Source organism: Lacerta agilis, chromosome 3, assembly GCF_009819535.1.
Source record: "Lacerta agilis isolate rLacAgi1 chromosome 3, rLacAgi1.pri, whole genome shotgun sequence".
In the NCBI taxonomy this organism is placed as follows: domain Eukaryota; kingdom Metazoa; phylum Chordata; class Lepidosauria; order Squamata; family Lacertidae; genus Lacerta; species Lacerta agilis.
Window position 1 is genome coordinate 103,110,520 of NC_046314.1, and position 17,033 is coordinate 103,127,552.

Consider the following 17,033-nt stretch of genomic DNA (forward strand, 5'->3'; position numbering starts at 1 on the left):
GGCGGAAGAAGGCGGGCTCTCGACGGGGCCGCGATGGCTGACGAGGGAGGGCAGCCTCCGCCGAAAGGGCCCTCCTGCCGTGCCGGCCTCCCCGCGCGATATTTCTGCACGGCGGGGCGCGGGATGGAGCCTTTCCTGCTGAGGGAGGTGCGGACTCGGCTGGACGCCGCGCAGGTGAGGCCCTCCGGCCGGGCTGCAAGGAAGGGAGGTCCGGCGAATCCCTTTGGACTTGAGAGCCTCGCTCGGCCTCCTTGCCGGCGGAGAGGAGGATGGGTGGCTAAACACTCTCCCTTTGTCACTTCGGAAAGGCGGTGCAGGCGAGCGATCTGTCCCGGGGTTAGGTTGCTTCGCCTGCACAGCCAGTGCCGGATTTACCTATAAGCTAAACAAGCTATAGCTTATGGCCCCACTCTCTTGGCCCCCCCCCCAAAAAAATGTAAAGGTAAAAAAAACTGGATGTACATTTCCAAAATATAAGATAAAAAACAAATAAAATAAAACCTACATCATTTTAAGTTAGAGCTTAATAATTATTTCACTATTAATATACTTCTTAATTGTATTTCAGTTCAACAATTACTTTTATCAAATAAATATTTTATTGTGTGCAAATGGCTTTAGATACCTATTAGGTCCATAAATTACCATATAGCATATTCAACACAAAAAAGCAACAATTTGTTGTTGACAAAGGACAGCTGGACATATAAAGGGACCCATTACCTTCAGTAGCTTAGGGCCTCATCAAATCCCACAAAACAGAGTTGAGGACGTTTAAACATCCTTCCTACACGCATTGAAAGCACATGGCTAGTTCTCCCCGCACCCCAAACCACAGAAGAATCCTGGGAACTGTAGTTTAAGGGTGCTGGGGATTCTAGCTCTGTGAGGGGCAACTGTGGATCCTGCTGTGATCCTTTGGGGACAGTTGTGTGCATTCTGGGTGTGCGTTAAGTGCTATTATTATTATTATTAATTATTATTTTATATACTGCCCTATACTTGGGGATCTCAGGACGGTTCACAGAATAAAATCAATATATAAACCCACAAAATACATATTAAAAATAAAAACAACAACCCAATAGCCCCCGCCCCCATTAAAAAACACATTTTAAAAGGCATAGGATGTCAATCAGATCAACCAAAGGCCTGGTTAAAAAGGACTGTTTTAGCCTGGCGCCTAAAGGTGTATAATGAAGGCACCAGGCAAACTTCCCTGGGAAAGTGTAAAGGTGCCAGTCCGCCCAATGTCTGCATCCTGGTCATAACTGGGACTGTGGCTTCATCCTAGCAGTGTAACAATAAAACGGCTGGCACATTTGCAAGGCTAAGCAAAGGTCCACGGTGGTTTCAAATCCCATTTTCAAATCTCGTGTGGTTTCAGCCCATTTTATTAGTGTTGTGAGCTGCTTTGAGGACTAAAGTAGAAGAGCAGGGTGTAAATCAACTAGCTAAATCATAATAAACAAATCATTTATGGGCAATGCCATTTTCAGACTTACTATATCATCAGTGTACATTCTCTGTCAAGGTGGAATATGTATCGGGAAAAGTCTTCTTCACCACCAGTGCAGAGCTAAGGATGCTGAAGGAGCTGAAGTCTGCGGAGCGGTTGTTTTTGCTGCTGAATAAATATCCTCCACTTTCCATCTCTAGAAATAAAGGTAATTTTTTTTTTTTTTACTGTAGTCTTGTGGGTTGCCTTGTGCGCAGGTCTTTCCCCTGTAACCTTCCACGGTGAGAAAGACTACCCTATAGCCTTCCTTCCTCTTGGTTAAAAGGAGTCAGTGCTGAGCAGCTTTGGGGTTCAGTGTGGTAAGCGGTCATTCAAATTCCTGCTCAGCTATTTATTTTTTATAGCTTGCATCTTGCCCTTCCCTTTATCTGTAGACCTTGGGGCAGGTTATAACCGAGAAAGTAAACACAACAAACAATACTAAAAACTGCTAAATCTGTCCATTCAGTGAATTTTGTGGACCAGGACTGTTTTTCATCTAAGGCCTGTCCAAAATAACGTTTTGGGTTATTCTGCTCTTCCATAATGCTGCTGCAGCTCTGCTTTCCCCTCTTCTTTAAACATACTTTCTACCACTGAATTGGACCACATGGCAAACCTGATTCAGTGGTAACCATGTGTCACACAGCTAAGGTTTTAGGGATTTGTTATGAAAACAGTGATTTGATGGCTTTCGATACTATTTGCTAAATTAAGAAGTAAGAAAGCCCTTATTATTTTAGTCAAAAGCAGGAATGAAAACATTCATTTCTTCTCTGAATAGCTAAAACGTAACCATAGGCTTCATACAAGTTTAACACCTACTTAAAAATAATAGCACAATCCTAGCTATATTTACCCCAAAGTAAGTCACACAGAATTTCAGTGGGACTTATTCCCGTGTATTTGGGTGTAGAATTGCAATCTAAGCTGGCTTGAATGTTTCTCTTGAACACAAGCTCTCCAGCTGATTAAGGCAGCTTAGTGGCTTTCTGGTTCTTAGGTTAGTTCCCAGCCATGCTAGCAAGTATGCCAGGCCCAGGAAGGAGGAAAGTGGCTTGCTAGGCAAAGTCTGGGGGATTAGATAAGATGGGGAGGAAGCATGGGTCTTGGGAGAGAAAAGTACTGCATTCCCTCACCCCCTAAGGAAACAGTCCTTGAAATATATTATAATACTTCAAAATATACAGTTTATTGTTATGTGGTATTTATGTGTTAAAGGTTACATGAGTTTAGATTCTTCTTTTCTTTTAGGAAGAGTAATTCATGACATTCAAAAACTTGTAAATGAGACTCCCAAGCATTGGCTGGATATGGTTACTCTTTGGAGAAGTCTTCATTGCCAGGAGGTGAAAGAAGAAAACAGGTGTGAGGAATGTCCAGACTCCCAGAAACGGAAACTGGAAGAGGAGGGCGGCATCCAAAACAAAAAACAGAAGAGAGAACTAATACCGGAGACAGTTTCTGATGAAACTCAAATAGAAAACCAACAGAGCTGTAACACCTCCGAGGTTCGTAACTGCAACGGCTTGTCTTCGGGCAGATCATTTCTGGAAAAGACTCCTGAACTTATTCAAGAGAAATCTGGCGAGAGCAGCAGTTGCTTCAACTTCAGAGTGTCTTGCCGCTGTAGTGGAACCCTTGCAAAAATATTTACTGCTCAGGTATGTGGGCATTTGTTTGGCCACTGTGAGAACAGGATGTGGAACTAGATGGGCCACTGGTCGGATCCAGCAGAGCTATTCTTATGTTCTTATCTACAAAAAAGATGCATGCAGCTGCTTTTAACACAATCCCAATATACAGCTACAGTTAGGTAGCCGTGTTGGTCTGCCATAGTCAAAACAATAAAATAAAATAAAATATATATAAAAAAAAATCCTTCCAGTAGCACCTTAGAGACCAACTAAGTTTGTTCTTGGTATGAGATAAGAATCCATTGTCTTTGTTCATACCAGGTCTCTCCTTGGTTTTAAGTTTTAAGTAATTGCCAAACTTAAAACCATGGAGAGACCTGGTCTGAACAAAGACATTGGATTCTTATCTCATTATACACGACAAAGCTATCTTTAGCCATCTCACCCCTTGCCTTTTCCTGTAAGACCAATTGCAGTTGTTAACAGTCGCCAACAGGTTTTCCACACCTATCAGCCAATCGCCCATTCCCACCACCCTTCTGAGTAATACCCCTCCCCACCCTCTCACTATATATAAGGGTCTGGTGATTTCTGTTTCAGTGTATCTGAAGAAGTGTGCATGCACACGAAAGCTCATACCAAGAACAAACATAGTTGGTCTCTAAGGTGCTACTGGAAGGAATTTTTTTATTTTTTATTTTGTTTTTCCAATATACAGCATCAGGCTGCTAATGAAATAGTTAAATGTTCTTGATTGTGTGCTGCCATCCCAGATTATTATGCAGGCGGCTGAGAAAGGGAGTTTATTTCTTCGTTATGCATAATCAGTAGTCATTAAATTTTCTGAATGGCAGATGCATAAGGAAAAAATAGCACTGCTTGAGTGGGCTGTATAGGAATCATTAGCATTCTGCATCCTAAATAATATTTTTAAAAGCAAGCTGAGCTTTACAGACTGTCTTCTGTACCATCTTTTGGAATTCCTATTAATTGGCAAAGGGGTGTGTGTGGAGTGCTGAATTAAGCTTGATTATCCATACTCGAGATAAATTTCAAGACTGCTATTCTGAAGGTTTGGTTTTCAAGCAAAAAATAGCGTCTTGTCTTGTAAAGCAGAACACTCTTAGTAGATGTTGATGAGAGCGTGGAAGAAGCAATTAATTCCGTTCTTTGAACTCTTTTTTCAAAAATGTCTTCCGTTTGGAAGAATATTCCATGAAATAATTGCTTCCTCCAAGTAATTCTGGATTGTGTCATTTCAAGATTTCAGTCCTTAATGTGGACTACACTACATAGAACTTATCAGGAGTTGCTTCAAAGAAAGCATGCGTAGGTTGAGACTGCAAGATCTTTTGGCCCCAGCCACCATGGTCAAGGGTGATGGGAACTGTTTCTAACATAACAAGATATGGAAGACACCAGGTTAGCTTCCACTGATCTAGGCCTAGCCCATCTTAGTTGATTTGTCGTGCCACGTGCTCAGGTATCTCTCACTGCTGATTTGTCTTTTCAGGAGATGGGGAGGATAATTGGAACAGCTCTTATGAAGAATTTTGGGTGGAAAGCAGATTTGAGAAATCCTGACATAGAGGTAACAAAATTAATACATTGAAATGTTGGGAGAAGGATAATCTCTGTGGATTCTTGCTCCTCAGATAAAGGATAATGGTCTTGATGTGACTGAGTTGAACTTCTTTGTACATTGAAGTTCCTCTCAAAATCCCTTTTGAGATTAGGCTTTGGGAATCAAACCAATGTGTTATTCTAACCCAGTATGCCGTCTCCAACAATGGAAAGATCCAGGTACCTTTTAAGAGGTTTTTAACACAGCAAGGTACTAATAGAGCACAGTGATACTGCAATAACCAGTCTCTGGATACTTAGTGTCTGAAGACCTCCAACCAGTTAGCAGTTATGAGATTCTCTGATTATGAACGGCAGCCCTGTCCAAATTTTATATTTTATAAATTCACTTAAAATATACTAGAGTTAATGCATAGATCTGTACCTGCAGCACCGCACTCTAAAAGGGGAAACTTTTACCACCTGGATGAGATTAACCCCTTTGATTCCTTTTAAAAGCAGAGATGTTACTGGACTATCATTGCCATCATCCCTAATAAATGTTTATGGTCAGCAACATCCAGAGTTGTTTTAAAATTAGTCTTATTCTGTAATTCACCTAACAATAAGCAAAGAGAAAAGAGCAAAGATAATGAATTTTTAAATAACTTCAAAGCAGGATAAAGAGCATGCTAGCTGGATATCTAAAAGGGGAGTTACATGGATAAAGGTCTGCAAAGGAGTAGTGAAATCTCATAGGCAAGTAGCACAAGGGAGTGGTGATTTAATCAGAATTTTAGTACTAAGGAGCCAAGAAGGAGAACTGAAAGAAAGCACAGAAATTAGATATGGAAGAGGGCAAATCTGTGAAGATGCTTTAATCTCAGAAGTTTAAACGAAATGCAACAATAAAGGAAGAGAATCAAGATTAAAGCAAAAAGAAAGAAAAATTAAATGAACAAAAAAAATTTAAAAAGAGAGAGAAGAGGCTTAAACCAGAAGAAACAGGATAAGCAGACATTTCAATTATCAACAAAGGACAGAATGAAAAACTGAATATGAACTGTAGTAGAATTGATAGATAAGGAAAGACAAATTTTAAACTATAAAACTGATACCTTGATAGTTCATGCTTGTGGCAGTGCTTTTTTTAATACATTTTTCATATATATTTTCCTTATAGAATTTATAGCCTAGCCCTACAGACTTCCTGTCAAAACCATGTGCTAAACTTCCATGGATGGTGTAGTGCTGTCAGACAGAAACAAATGAGGAGTTCAGCACTGCCTTGGGTTCTTCTCCACAATTCTTCCTCTTTTCTTCAATCCTCAGCACCAGTATAAATGCATGCAATAGCAGAGATGCACCATGGTGCAACCTCAGATCTACACAACTGCAACATCTGTGCAAATCTGAGGATTCCAGGGATTGCCTTTGTCCACGAGGTGTATATATTTGATACAGATAGTCCTCAGTATAACTTTTGTATGAGAATCGGATTGCTTTCTAGTTTAAATAAAATAAAAAATATCATTGAAAATATCATTATATATATATTTCAGTTCAAATCAGCTAAAGCTAAAAATGCAAGTAACTCTTCATTGTAAGATTCCATTGCCTTTCAGATCTTTGTACATCTAAATGACATTTACTCTGTGATTGGGATTCCTGTTTTCAGGTAAATACTGCATTAAAAACTACAGTTCATAGTCCAAAAGGACACTTTTAATTGAAGTAAATTTCTGAGGGCTTACTATGTTTCTCTGTTGTATATAATCAACAAAGACTCCCACGGCACCTTAAAAACTTGACATTTTAATTGTGGCATTAGGCTTTATGAATTACTGCCCCCTTAAATCAAATCTGTGGACTGTTATTCTCAGTTGTCTGATGGATTAAAATAATATACATACACATTGGGGCAGAGTGCGAAAATTCTAAGCAGTAGGACCAAACTGCCGTGAAAAGCAAGGAGTAACAGTGAGTTTGTTGCATTTCTCTGCAGAGCCCAGATTAGATGTATACAAGATAAGAACAGGCTGGTACAGCAGCAGTCACTGTGATGGAACTGTTGTGCTTGCTGACAATAAGAAGGGAGACAATTACTTTAGTGGAAAAGATCTTTCCAATTTCAATTCAAGACTTCAGAGGAGGCTTCTGAATTAAAGTGTGGTGACTTGTGAGGTCTGCTCCAGAATGTTCTGGGATGTTTAAATGTGACCAGTGACTGCTGTCTTTTGCATTTCATCATGGACTTTTGGTCCCGCTGTTTGCAAAGCTATTTTCCTTCCTCTGTACCCATGTGTGTGTATATCTGTTTATCTAGACAATTTTCCACTGGTTCTTCTGGGCTATCTCCCCATCTGTTCTAGGCCCAAGTACTTAACAACAATATATCTCATTGTCATTTGTCTCTGTATCTTAAACAAGATTTGCCACCAGCTTATTAACAAATTTGAAGATTCGGGGATAAAAACTTCTTATCTATTTGGAATAACAATAGCACATAGTTTTAGAGTTTCTTTGAGTATATTAGAATTCAGTGTGTGTGTGAGAGAGAGAGAGAGAGAGAGAGAGAGATACATTTTAATATGGTGTTTTGTTTGCAGACTTCCCTTGGCAAGCAGATCATATATCAGAACTGCTGGGTTGCGATCTACCGTTGCTTGGGCAATGGCATCCCTTGCTGAAATCAAGGTAATCAGCAAAGTAGAGTTTTAGTTGCTCTGTGGTTACCGAGCTATTCTCAGTAACCAGAATTTTGCCACTGGAAGTATTTTAAATGCGAGAGCTTGTGTAGTATCATGGAGTGGCTAAGGTGGCAGTCAGAGTCCTGTTTACTCGGGAGTAAGCCCCAATGAACTCAAGCAGACTTAATTTCTGACTGAACGCGCAAAAAATGGTGCTGTGTTTGGAGCCCCCAGGTGCATCATGGTAATCATAATGAATACCCTAAACCAGCAGCGGGGAACCCATGAGCCTCCAGATGTTTCTGGGCTCCCAACACCACCTTCCATCTCTGTTGGCCATGCTGATGGGAGTTGGGAACTGCAGTTTGCCAGCCCTGCCCTAAGCCGTTGTAAGGATTGCTGAAAAGGAACTATTAATGAACGAATGGAAAATAATTCATCAGTGCCCCACAGGCAATGAGATATAAGTATTATTGCGTCAGATATTTTTAGGCATGTTTGTACATGAGTTTACAGCATGCCTTTCAACTGCAATAGCTCCATTTTTAATAATTTCACACAGTGCCCCAACTATGCAAAATGCTTTGCCATTCCCTTGCTATTGGTCCTAGCAATATATGAGAATTGTAGAGCAATTTCACAGACGGGGCATGGGGGTTCAGATATAGTTAGTTGCCCAAGGTTACCCACTGATCCTGCAACTAAGGCAGGACTTCAATCCATGCTTCCTACATCTTTGTTTACACAACAGCATTCCATGTCTGTTCTTGTGGTTTATTCTAAACGACCACAGCCTTGACCAGAGCAGCCTAACCATGTAAAGCTCAGTCTTTGTTTCTTGCTTCCTTTAATTTGGTAGATAGGATCTTTGTACCAGAAGACAGATTTCCTAATGTCTTGACAGATGGAATAGTGTTGTGTTTGCTTTTCTTTCTTTTTTTCTCCACAGGCAGGTGCATTTGTACTGGATCCTACATGTGGGCTAGGAACAATACTCCTAGAAGCAGCAACCGAATGGCCTGTAAGCTCCGTCGTAACACCAAGTGGGATGACTGGCCACAGATGGCATTGCAGTCTCTTGTGGCCAAATGTGTAAATAATGAACCTCTAATATGCAGCAGCGGGGCTGAAAATTAGGTTCCAAAATTTCTCTCTAGAAAATATGTTGACTTTTAGCTTAGGCGTTCATGCTAATACAAACTACTGATTCCTTCTAGCTTGTGATTCTGCAGTTGGTGGTGTTCGTATGCCTAATTCTCACTGATTATTTTGATAATTTATGGGGATTTTAAACAAAAACTAATGTAAATGTTTGTTTTTCTCTTCAGAATGTGCATTATTTAGGGACTGACATAAGTGATTCACAGTTAGGAGGAGCCTACTCTAATATTAAAGCTGCAGGCCTAGTGGATAAAATCGGGTTACTGAAAGCTTCTGTGACAGGTAAGAGCTGGCAAGGGTATCTGCAGTACTATACAAATAAGATTTATTACTTTATATTTCCTGTATTGTAATTGAAGCATTGATGATTTGTGACTGCATCAAATACTTTGTGATGCCTTGTAGTCAGCTTTTAGTCCCTAATTAGAGTTGTTATTATTATATACAAAGGAGAATAATGGCTGTGCATTTCACATGCTTAAATGTCTAAATATCTCGTAGCGTTGCCATTTCAGTCGGAAAGCATTGATGTTGTTCTTGCGGACATCCCCTTTGGAAAGAAGTTCAAAATAACAAAAGACATGACCTTACTGCAAGACGTTTTTCAAGAAATCGAAAGGTATGTGCGTTCTGATATCTAAGGCACAAGAACTGCTACTGCAGATTTGGATCTGGCTAATGGTATTGCAGGCTAAACAAAGGAAAGGCACATTTCAACGTGGCCATGTTACCTACTAGATGAAGTTGATAATTTAAAGCAGAGAGATAAAAATCATGTTGCCAGTAGTCCTCGGTTAGTTTTAAAAGGCCATGAGTGATTTTACAATAAACATCTCTTAAGATTTGTCATGACTGCAGTACTGTTAGCCTCTATACACTGGAAAGTCTTCTGCTGAATTAATAAATATTGTAGCTGTACAAGGATATTAATAACTTTCCTCTGGTTGTTCCCTTTCAGGGTGCTTTGTGATGGAGGGATTGTTGTGCTGCTACTTAGTCAAGAGCTCTACAAGCGCCTCTCTGGTGACATTGCCAGCAGCCTAGGTACTGAGAACTGCAACCTTGCTGAGTCTATGAGTCCTTGCAAACAAAGGGCCATGATGCCAGTCAACAACACCAAAGGAAGAAGCATTGGCCCCACGACTGTTCCCCTATCAACTCAAGAGGCAGAGAGAGAAGACACCAGCGATAAAAGGACGACTTTTGGCTCACTGGTGCTGGTGGAATCCTTGGAAGTTAGCCTTGGCAAAACAGATGCATTCATATGCAAGTATAAGAAGGTAACAGGAGGTTTTGCAAGAAGTTAGCAGCATTCAGCAAGTGTGCATGAAGCAGTTTGGAGCTTCTGCTTCAAACCATATGGATCTGGAGCAGCTGAGCTTTGGTGAGCCCAGAGCTCAGGCATCAGAATTGCCTTAGCGTCTGTACCTCCAGTGGGCCCCAAAGGTATGTAGCAAGGGTCTCCAAATGTGAAGGCCCAAATGTGAAGGGATGTTTAATTCCTTTTCCAATCTAGATGGAAAAGAGAAGGTGTGGTTAGTGTAAACGGCTTGCTGGCAGGCAGCTTTATTAGGGATGTGGTGCGGTTCACCCCTAACCCTCTCAAAGCAGCCTTCTAGGAAAGCAAGTTGCCGACCAGGAGCCAATATAGCATGCCAGACAAAGGAGTTGGTGGCAGTCCTTGGTGCTTACATGGGACCATTTTGCCACAGTAGGGTGGGGATCAAGACAGGCTGTGGCATTGTGTGCTGCAGTGCTGATGTGGTAAATCACAGGGGTGCAAAAATGTCTGCCTTTTTTGAGAGCAGACGTGTGGCTTATATACCTGGCTGTGTCTCCTGTGTCTTTAACAAAATCTGGACATGGCTGTAGTCTGGCCGCATTTGACCACGAAACGGTAACTTCCATGCTTGATAGTGCATTATACATATCGCAAGCCAAGTGAGGGAGGAATTTAAGGTGACTGTTCCATCTCTCCCCCCCCCCGCCCCCCGCTCCTGATCACCCCTTGGAAGTGCACTGAGAAGGAGAGGGTGAAGCTCCGTTGCACAGGGCTTCTGCTGATTGGGCTCTTTGGGCTCCTACCCTTTATGCTTGCACTAATTTTAATTGCTTTGGAAGAAATGGCTTTCTTTTCTTTCTCTTGTTTCATAAGTAAACCAAAATAAACATGATTGGAAAATTCCAGTATGCTTTTCAGAATGGTGTAAAATTATAGTGATGTTATTCAGAAAGGTACAAAGTAGTACAGCCACATAACTGGAGACAGAGTTTTTAACTCATGGTTGTATTTTTGTCTTAAACTTACATGACGGTTTAAGAAGGACCCATTTCCAAGTCACTCACTCGGAAATTTTTACAAACACTTTCAACGGAAGTTCTACCACAAAACTTTTTTTAGACAAAGAGGCTGAGGTTGTACAACAGATGTTACTTCCAACAATATTAAATGTCATATAGTCGTTTTTGTACAATTAAACTCGTTTATACATGGCATTTGGCTTCGTATGAAATACAAAATGTATTTCAGAGAGATACATTAAAAGCAGGAATCTAGCTACCGCAGAATAGTCAAGTGAGTAGTTTAAAACTTTTTCTACTATAGGGACTGCTAGTGGCATTTTGGTTTACTGAAGAGGTCCCCCTCCCGCACTCTGCAAGTCATTCCCCTTCAGCTGCTTCCCTACATTACTGCTAAAACAAATTGCCCACCCACTTACAACATCAGAACTCTTCACAGTCTCTCACACAATACCATTCGGTAACCACTAAAGATACCTAAAGGAGAAGGTTTATTTCACTTAAAGTCTAAAGTATTTTACAGTGCAATCTTATACGTGTCAACTCAGAAGTAAGTCCTACTGAGTTCAATTGGGCTTACCCCCAAGCAAGTGGGTATAGGATTACAACCTAAGACTAGCCGAGGGTAATAGGGGAATAGAGTTGAGATTTGGGAAGTTCTGGTTTTTGTTGTTGTTGGTTGTTAATTACCTTATGTACAAACCTCTGCTAAATAAAACAGCCCTACATTGTCAACGCAGGTTTCTTATCAGAGTGAGAACAGCCCTGTCTCGCTTGCGATGTGTGCATATACACTGTGCTAAATTGCAGTCATCAGTTCCACAAGAACTCAGTCAGACGTCTGAATGTTTAATTTCAGCCACCCTGAAGGTAGAGAAGAAATCCTCTGTATTTCCTGGCTAGTAAGACACAATGTTTGGTATTTAAGGGACAGGGTTTTGTTTTCGTTTGTGCTTGGAATTATGAATTTAGCTCCCTTATAAATCCTTGAAGACTACTCTTCACCTGTTGCCTTTCAAGGGGAGGGATTATCCCCCATAAGCAGTCATACAGAAGAGTCTCTGGTAGACTTTAGATGGCTAATCTTTGTCCTGCTAATGAGTGGATAAGCGGTGCAAAGACATCCTGCTGCTACGATGAGTCCTAAGCTGCACCAAGCACAGAATATAGACCAGCTGTATCCATGTTCCACGTCATCAGGAAGACCATAGATAAATTTGGGTAAGCGGTTTAGGTCATAGGAGACACTTGCTGCATAAGTGCAGAGAGAAATAGTGCAAAAGATGCCTGCAAAGGAGACAAAATCACAATGTCATGGTTACCAAATGTGCACAATCGGCAATTACTAACACTTCAAAATAGCCCAAAATCAAGAGACACGCAAGGCAAATGAATGATAGACAATTTTGAAACCAGAAGTCAACAGGCATTGTGTTGTTACAAGAGTGAAGGTGAGCATGTTCCATGCACTCAGCCTGTCATCAGAATTTGAATAATTATTAAGCGCAATTATTAGGGTGACCAGATGACCTGCGGGGGTGGAGGGGTATAAATAATAAATTATTATATCAGGTCCAGCAGCTTAAAAAGGTTCCACAGCCCTGCTCTGTAAAGAGACATGGGCATAGTAGACAAAACAAACCTTTCTATGGTCTTTCCATTCTTTTGGCTTTCAGTAATTTGCAACGCTAAGAAGCTTCCACCCCCTCAAAATGTCATTTTAGATTCTGCCTGAATAAGATTTTTTTTTAAGTGGGAGGAGTGTGGGCAATGGATGAGAAATATTATGACTGTTTTTCAAGAAGGAAATGCTGGGAGATTTTGCTTTTTCCAGGCATCACAAGGTAAGCACAGCTTCCCATGTTGTTTAGAAGCACCAGCAATGTGTAAAAGAGGGTCCTACATTCCACCCCACAACTTCCAGAGGTGTAGAGGCATTAGTGTCTAGCAGCATGAAAACAAATGGCTTAGAGTACCTTCAAGGCTTCACAGATTTACCATAAGCAAAAGCTTGCAGCATAATCTGTGAATTCTTTAAAGGCAAATTCATGGCTGTGTTCTATCTCCACTGTCAGAAACAGTATGCTTTTGAGTACCAGTGTTTGGGAATCACAAGTCCTGCTGCACTCAGATCCTGATTGTGGGCTTTCCATGGGCACCTGGGCACCCACTGTGAGAACAAGATGCTGAACAAGATGGGCCCTTGGTCTGATCCAGCAGGGCTCTTCCTATGTTTTTAAGGCACCACAACCCTCTTTATTTTAGCTCTTCCACAGGAATTGTGCTTCCTGTTTAGATCTGTTTACAGAATAAGCCACACTGGTGTGTTCCTTTGGTCTTAGGTAACGTGTGGAGGGTCAGTCCCCACCACCACCACCTTGAATTAGGGAAGCTTCCTGAATACAGGTAAATAGTGGCGTGCACACAAACACACACACACACACAGCAACACCAAGGAGAGGAATGTGAAACTTCAAAATGTTGCAGGGAATTTACTGGAAAATACAACTGCTCAACACACACATGTGGGTATATGATTGCTAAAGTGTGTTTGTGTAGAAAAATACACTTCTTTTTTTACATTTAGTATTTTTAAAGGCAGTCTTTTATCTTTTCCAGTGCCCTGACCATTGTACCTTTTGGTTAATTTCTCTACTTCCAGCATCTTTCTGTGGTTTCACCTCTCCCCCAGTGCTACAAATTTGTATGGAAACCACAAATTCTATTAAAGATCCCTAGTTTCCCCAGTAGAATTAAGATTATCAGATAAGGAAGAGGGAAGCAATCAAACAAACCCATTTACATTTGCAGTGCTGACCTGCCCAAAATGTGAAAACTCATTGGCCAAATTATGTGGTACAACTCTTCAACAGATGGGAGTAAAACCTGACACACATAGCAGGCAGAGCTGAAATAGTACCTGACATAAGGAAAAGGAGGCCAGCAACGTGCTGTGTGAGGCTTTCCTCCCAAAAGAAACTGACTGTAGTTACGATGCACCCACAGAGAAGAACAGCTGCTGCCATCCCAAGAAATCCTGCTGTGATTCTTCTTAGATCTGTTTCCAGAAGTGAGAGAGGGCGAGGTTAAATATGCATCAGTAACACAATTTAAAATTCAGCCTTGACAAACCTGGTTTCCTCCATATTTAGACTACAACTCTTCATCAGTCTCAGCCAGCGACACTGATGGGAGCTGTAGCCCAAAAGCTCTGGAGGGCGTCGAGTAGGGAAACGCTGGTCTAATCATATGCGCGTTTCTGAGAACAAGCCCCTTGAACTCTGTTGGAATGGCTTCTGAATACAAAGAATTGCACTTTAAGATATCTGTACATACCCACCATCAACAAAAAGTGAGACACGTTTTTCTGCAGCATACCAAAGTGGTTTCCGTTAAGCATTAAAAAAAAATTGCCCTTGCATTGGGAACAATATTAATCTGGTCTTTTCTCCCCTTTGATCTACAGATCGCCATTTGTGACGTACAAGTAGTTATCATTGATCTCTCTTTACCACTGTTGCCCTAAAAAGTGTTAGTCCATCCTGCCTGTCCCTTGTCTTCTCCCACCCACTTTAAAAAAATAATACAATCAAAGTCAACACAATTCTGCAGTGATGCAGCAGTTCTAGAAGTAAAGAGGTTCTTTTCTTTGTGTAGGCTATTGGGTATGGGTCAGAGGAGAAATTTCCTGAGTCCTTTTCTATATCTGCTGGGCTTGATAACAAAAGCTGACTGGTTTTGCAAGATGATGTGCAGTTTCCTGACCTGGACTGCCATTTTTGCGGATGTTGTAATGAGTAAATCGCAATGTTTAGCATCATGTTAGGAAGCGAATTTGCACAACCTGAATACCTAACTACTTACGTAACAGGTGCCATTCGTCTTGTTGGATGGTCTTGGTTAAATTGAACGGGATGTTGCGTAAGCGTATTGGTGGAGCGAAGTGGTACTTGATTGCTGTACATCTCTGAGCGATACCTTTACGAAAGGGAAGGGCAGAAATGCTTAACAAATTCCATTTAACGAGGATGAATGAGTGAAGCTCTTCAGCAGGGAGGAATCTGCTGTTAATAATATGCAAGCAAAGGGCAAGCCACTTGGAAGAACTGGGTTCAAAGGAGGCCAATTCCTCACCTCGCCTCACAAAAATCCTTTTCCTTTTATTGGTGGAAGGGGAGGGTCTTGTGCAACAAAGAGGATCCTTTGTGGGAGGACTCAAGTCTTCAGAAGAGGCCAGTTAACACCTTTAATAAAAACAACTCTCTATAGAAAAGGACAGTTCTCTGTCTCTCTCATACTAGCACACTGATCCTTTCTGCAGTGAAGCAGTACATTATATTTCCCTTGGGTGCAAGATTTTTCTTTCACAGTGTAGGGGGGGTCCCAGTCCAAATCAGATTTCTGGAACGGATGGTCATTACTTTTTGCTGACAGGATACCCCTGCAGCCCTGGAAGCAGCTTACAAGATACCCCTTGCTGTGGCCCATGTCAATTTTGACTTGGGGCCAATGGTGTACCAAGCCGCTTGGGTGCCCAGGGTGGCGCCCGCACTCTGCATCCAGGGCGAGCCACACACAGTGGGGGAGCCGGGGCAGGACGCACTGCGTGGAGCCTCCAAGGGGCAGCTGAGGGAGAGGTGGCAGGCAGACACAAGCCCCACGTTGCCATTTCGGGCAGCACAAAGCTTGTATGTAGTCCACCTGCCACCTCCCCCTCTGTGCTGGGCCCGAGGGTGATCTGAGAAGCGAGGTCCAGGTCCGGTCTGGAGTTTGCAGAGTCAGTGCAAAAGAGTCAAGGCAGGAAACGGGGCAGGAAACCAGGCAAGGTCAGGTACAGGAACACAGGCTGGATCTGGCAAAGAGCAATGTTGCTCCCGCAACCTGGGGCGGGGTACGAGAGTCTTTTATCTCTGACGAGCCCGAGTCCCAGGCCATCACACCCTCAGCTGTAGGGCGGCTGAGGGGAAGGCGGTGGGCAGACACGAGCCCCACACTGCCGTTTCGGGCAGGAGAGATGCATGGCTAGGACGTACTGCAGGCCCCACAGTAAGTGCCTCCCCCCACGGTGTGGCACCCAGTGTGCCCGACACCCCTAGCTACTCCTCTGCTTAGGGCAGAGAGAAGTGGGATCATTCTGGCCCCCTGATCATCTAGACTCCCAGATACCCCTTACAGCACCCCACTTTACAGACTGAGGAAATCACAGTGAAATAGAACAGCGGTTCCCAGCCTCTTTGGTATGGTGGCCCACATGTCCAAATTCACTTGGTATGATTAATTTTATTGCCACTCGAATTTTGGATGTTAGATCTTCAGCAGCTGCCGGTTTCATGCATTTTAACTGCAAGTTTGCCTATTTTACTGGAGGCGCCCAGGCAAACATTTACTTAATGCCCATATTAAAATGGAATTTGCTTAAATATTTATAGTACTTACTAAGTTATTCACAGTTTTGTTTATGGGCATGCAAGAACACCATCTGATTGCAGGATATTGCTTCATAAGCTACAAAGATTTATTCTAAGAACATACGGTTTACACATGCAATGTTAGATAAAATGAACTATGAATATTTTAAATAGTTTTATTCATGATAGGTCGGTCCATTTTGGCAAGTATCAGTGTTAACTGAAGCACCATTTTGGCAAGTGATAACAGGAGATAAACTTGCATTTTGCCAACCAGTAGGTCAGTGAAGGATTTGATGGTTGGCAGACATAATTTCAGATCTTTATTGAGACATAGGGTAAAAATATTATTTCTTATTTTGACTGAGCGAACTTCAAATCATCCTTGACTGTTAACTAGCCCTAGAAGAAAATTTGGTAATACTTCACCACAGGGTGCTCATACAGGGAGTTTGGAGGCTGCTGCACATCAGACACAAGCTGCAATAGTCACTCAAAACAACTTTATAAGTACTTTGTGGCCAACTCTTACCAGATCCACTAACTAATTAATCCAGAGCCTCATGCTAGGGTGTTCTTGCAAACATGGGATTTGTTTGTTTGTTAAATTTATATATCCAAGGATAACAGTGCAGTTTACTGTATATAAACACAAAAATATATAACATAATGAATTAAACAAAAACAAAAACCCACACACATGCACAGTTTAAAAGGCTATAGATTGTTTAATTAGCCAAAGGCTTGGAAGGAGAGGAATGTTTTTGCCTTGAGT

At 41.8% G+C, this 17,033-nt stretch overlaps 2 protein-coding genes across 4 annotated transcripts in view; one reads left to right on the forward strand and one right to left on the reverse strand.

The window, feature by feature from the left end:
• THUMPD2 (THUMP domain containing 2) lies at positions 1-11,585 on the forward strand. Its single transcript, XM_033145008.1, has 10 exons — positions 1-174; positions 1,535-1,667; positions 2,753-3,162; positions 4,649-4,726; positions 6,324-6,376; positions 7,308-7,395; positions 8,338-8,409; positions 8,717-8,831; positions 9,051-9,168; positions 9,508-11,585. Exons 1-10 carry the CDS (start codon positions 34-36, stop codon positions 9,854-9,856), a joined length of 1,557 nt encoding a protein of 518 aa, XP_033000899.1. The 5' UTR covers positions 1-33; the 3' UTR covers positions 9,857-11,585.
• Positions 11,513-17,033, reverse strand: part of TMEM178A (transmembrane protein 178A) — a 23,452-nt gene continuing 17,931 nt past the window's right edge. For all 3 annotated transcript variants that reach the window (XM_033145012.1, XM_033145009.1, XM_033145011.1), the window contains exons 2-4: positions 14,715-14,828; positions 13,771-13,908; positions 11,513-12,137 (exon numbers count right to left, since the gene is read on the reverse strand). In XM_033145012.1, coding sequence (XP_033000903.1) covers positions 11,896-12,137; positions 13,771-13,876 — 348 coding nt within the window. In that variant the 5' untranslated portion in view covers positions 13,877-13,908; positions 14,715-14,828 and the 3' untranslated portion in view covers positions 11,513-11,895. The remainder of the gene's footprint in view (positions 12,138-13,770; positions 13,909-14,714; positions 14,829-17,033) is intronic.

Excerpts from the sequence above, each read along its gene's own strand:
- THUMPD2 (XM_033145008.1), top strand. The coding sequence starts at position 34 with ATGGCTGACGAGGGAGGGCAGCCTCCGCCGAAAGGGCCCTCCTGCCGT. Across the intron at positions 3,163-4,648 it reads CAAAAATATTTACTGCTCAG|GAGATGGGGAGGATAATTGG; the intron begins GTATGTGGGCAT and ends TTGTCTTTTCAG. Across the intron at positions 8,410-8,716 it reads AAGCAGCAACCGAATGGCCT|AATGTGCATTATTTAGGGAC; the intron begins GTAAGCTCCGTC and ends TTTTCTCTTCAG.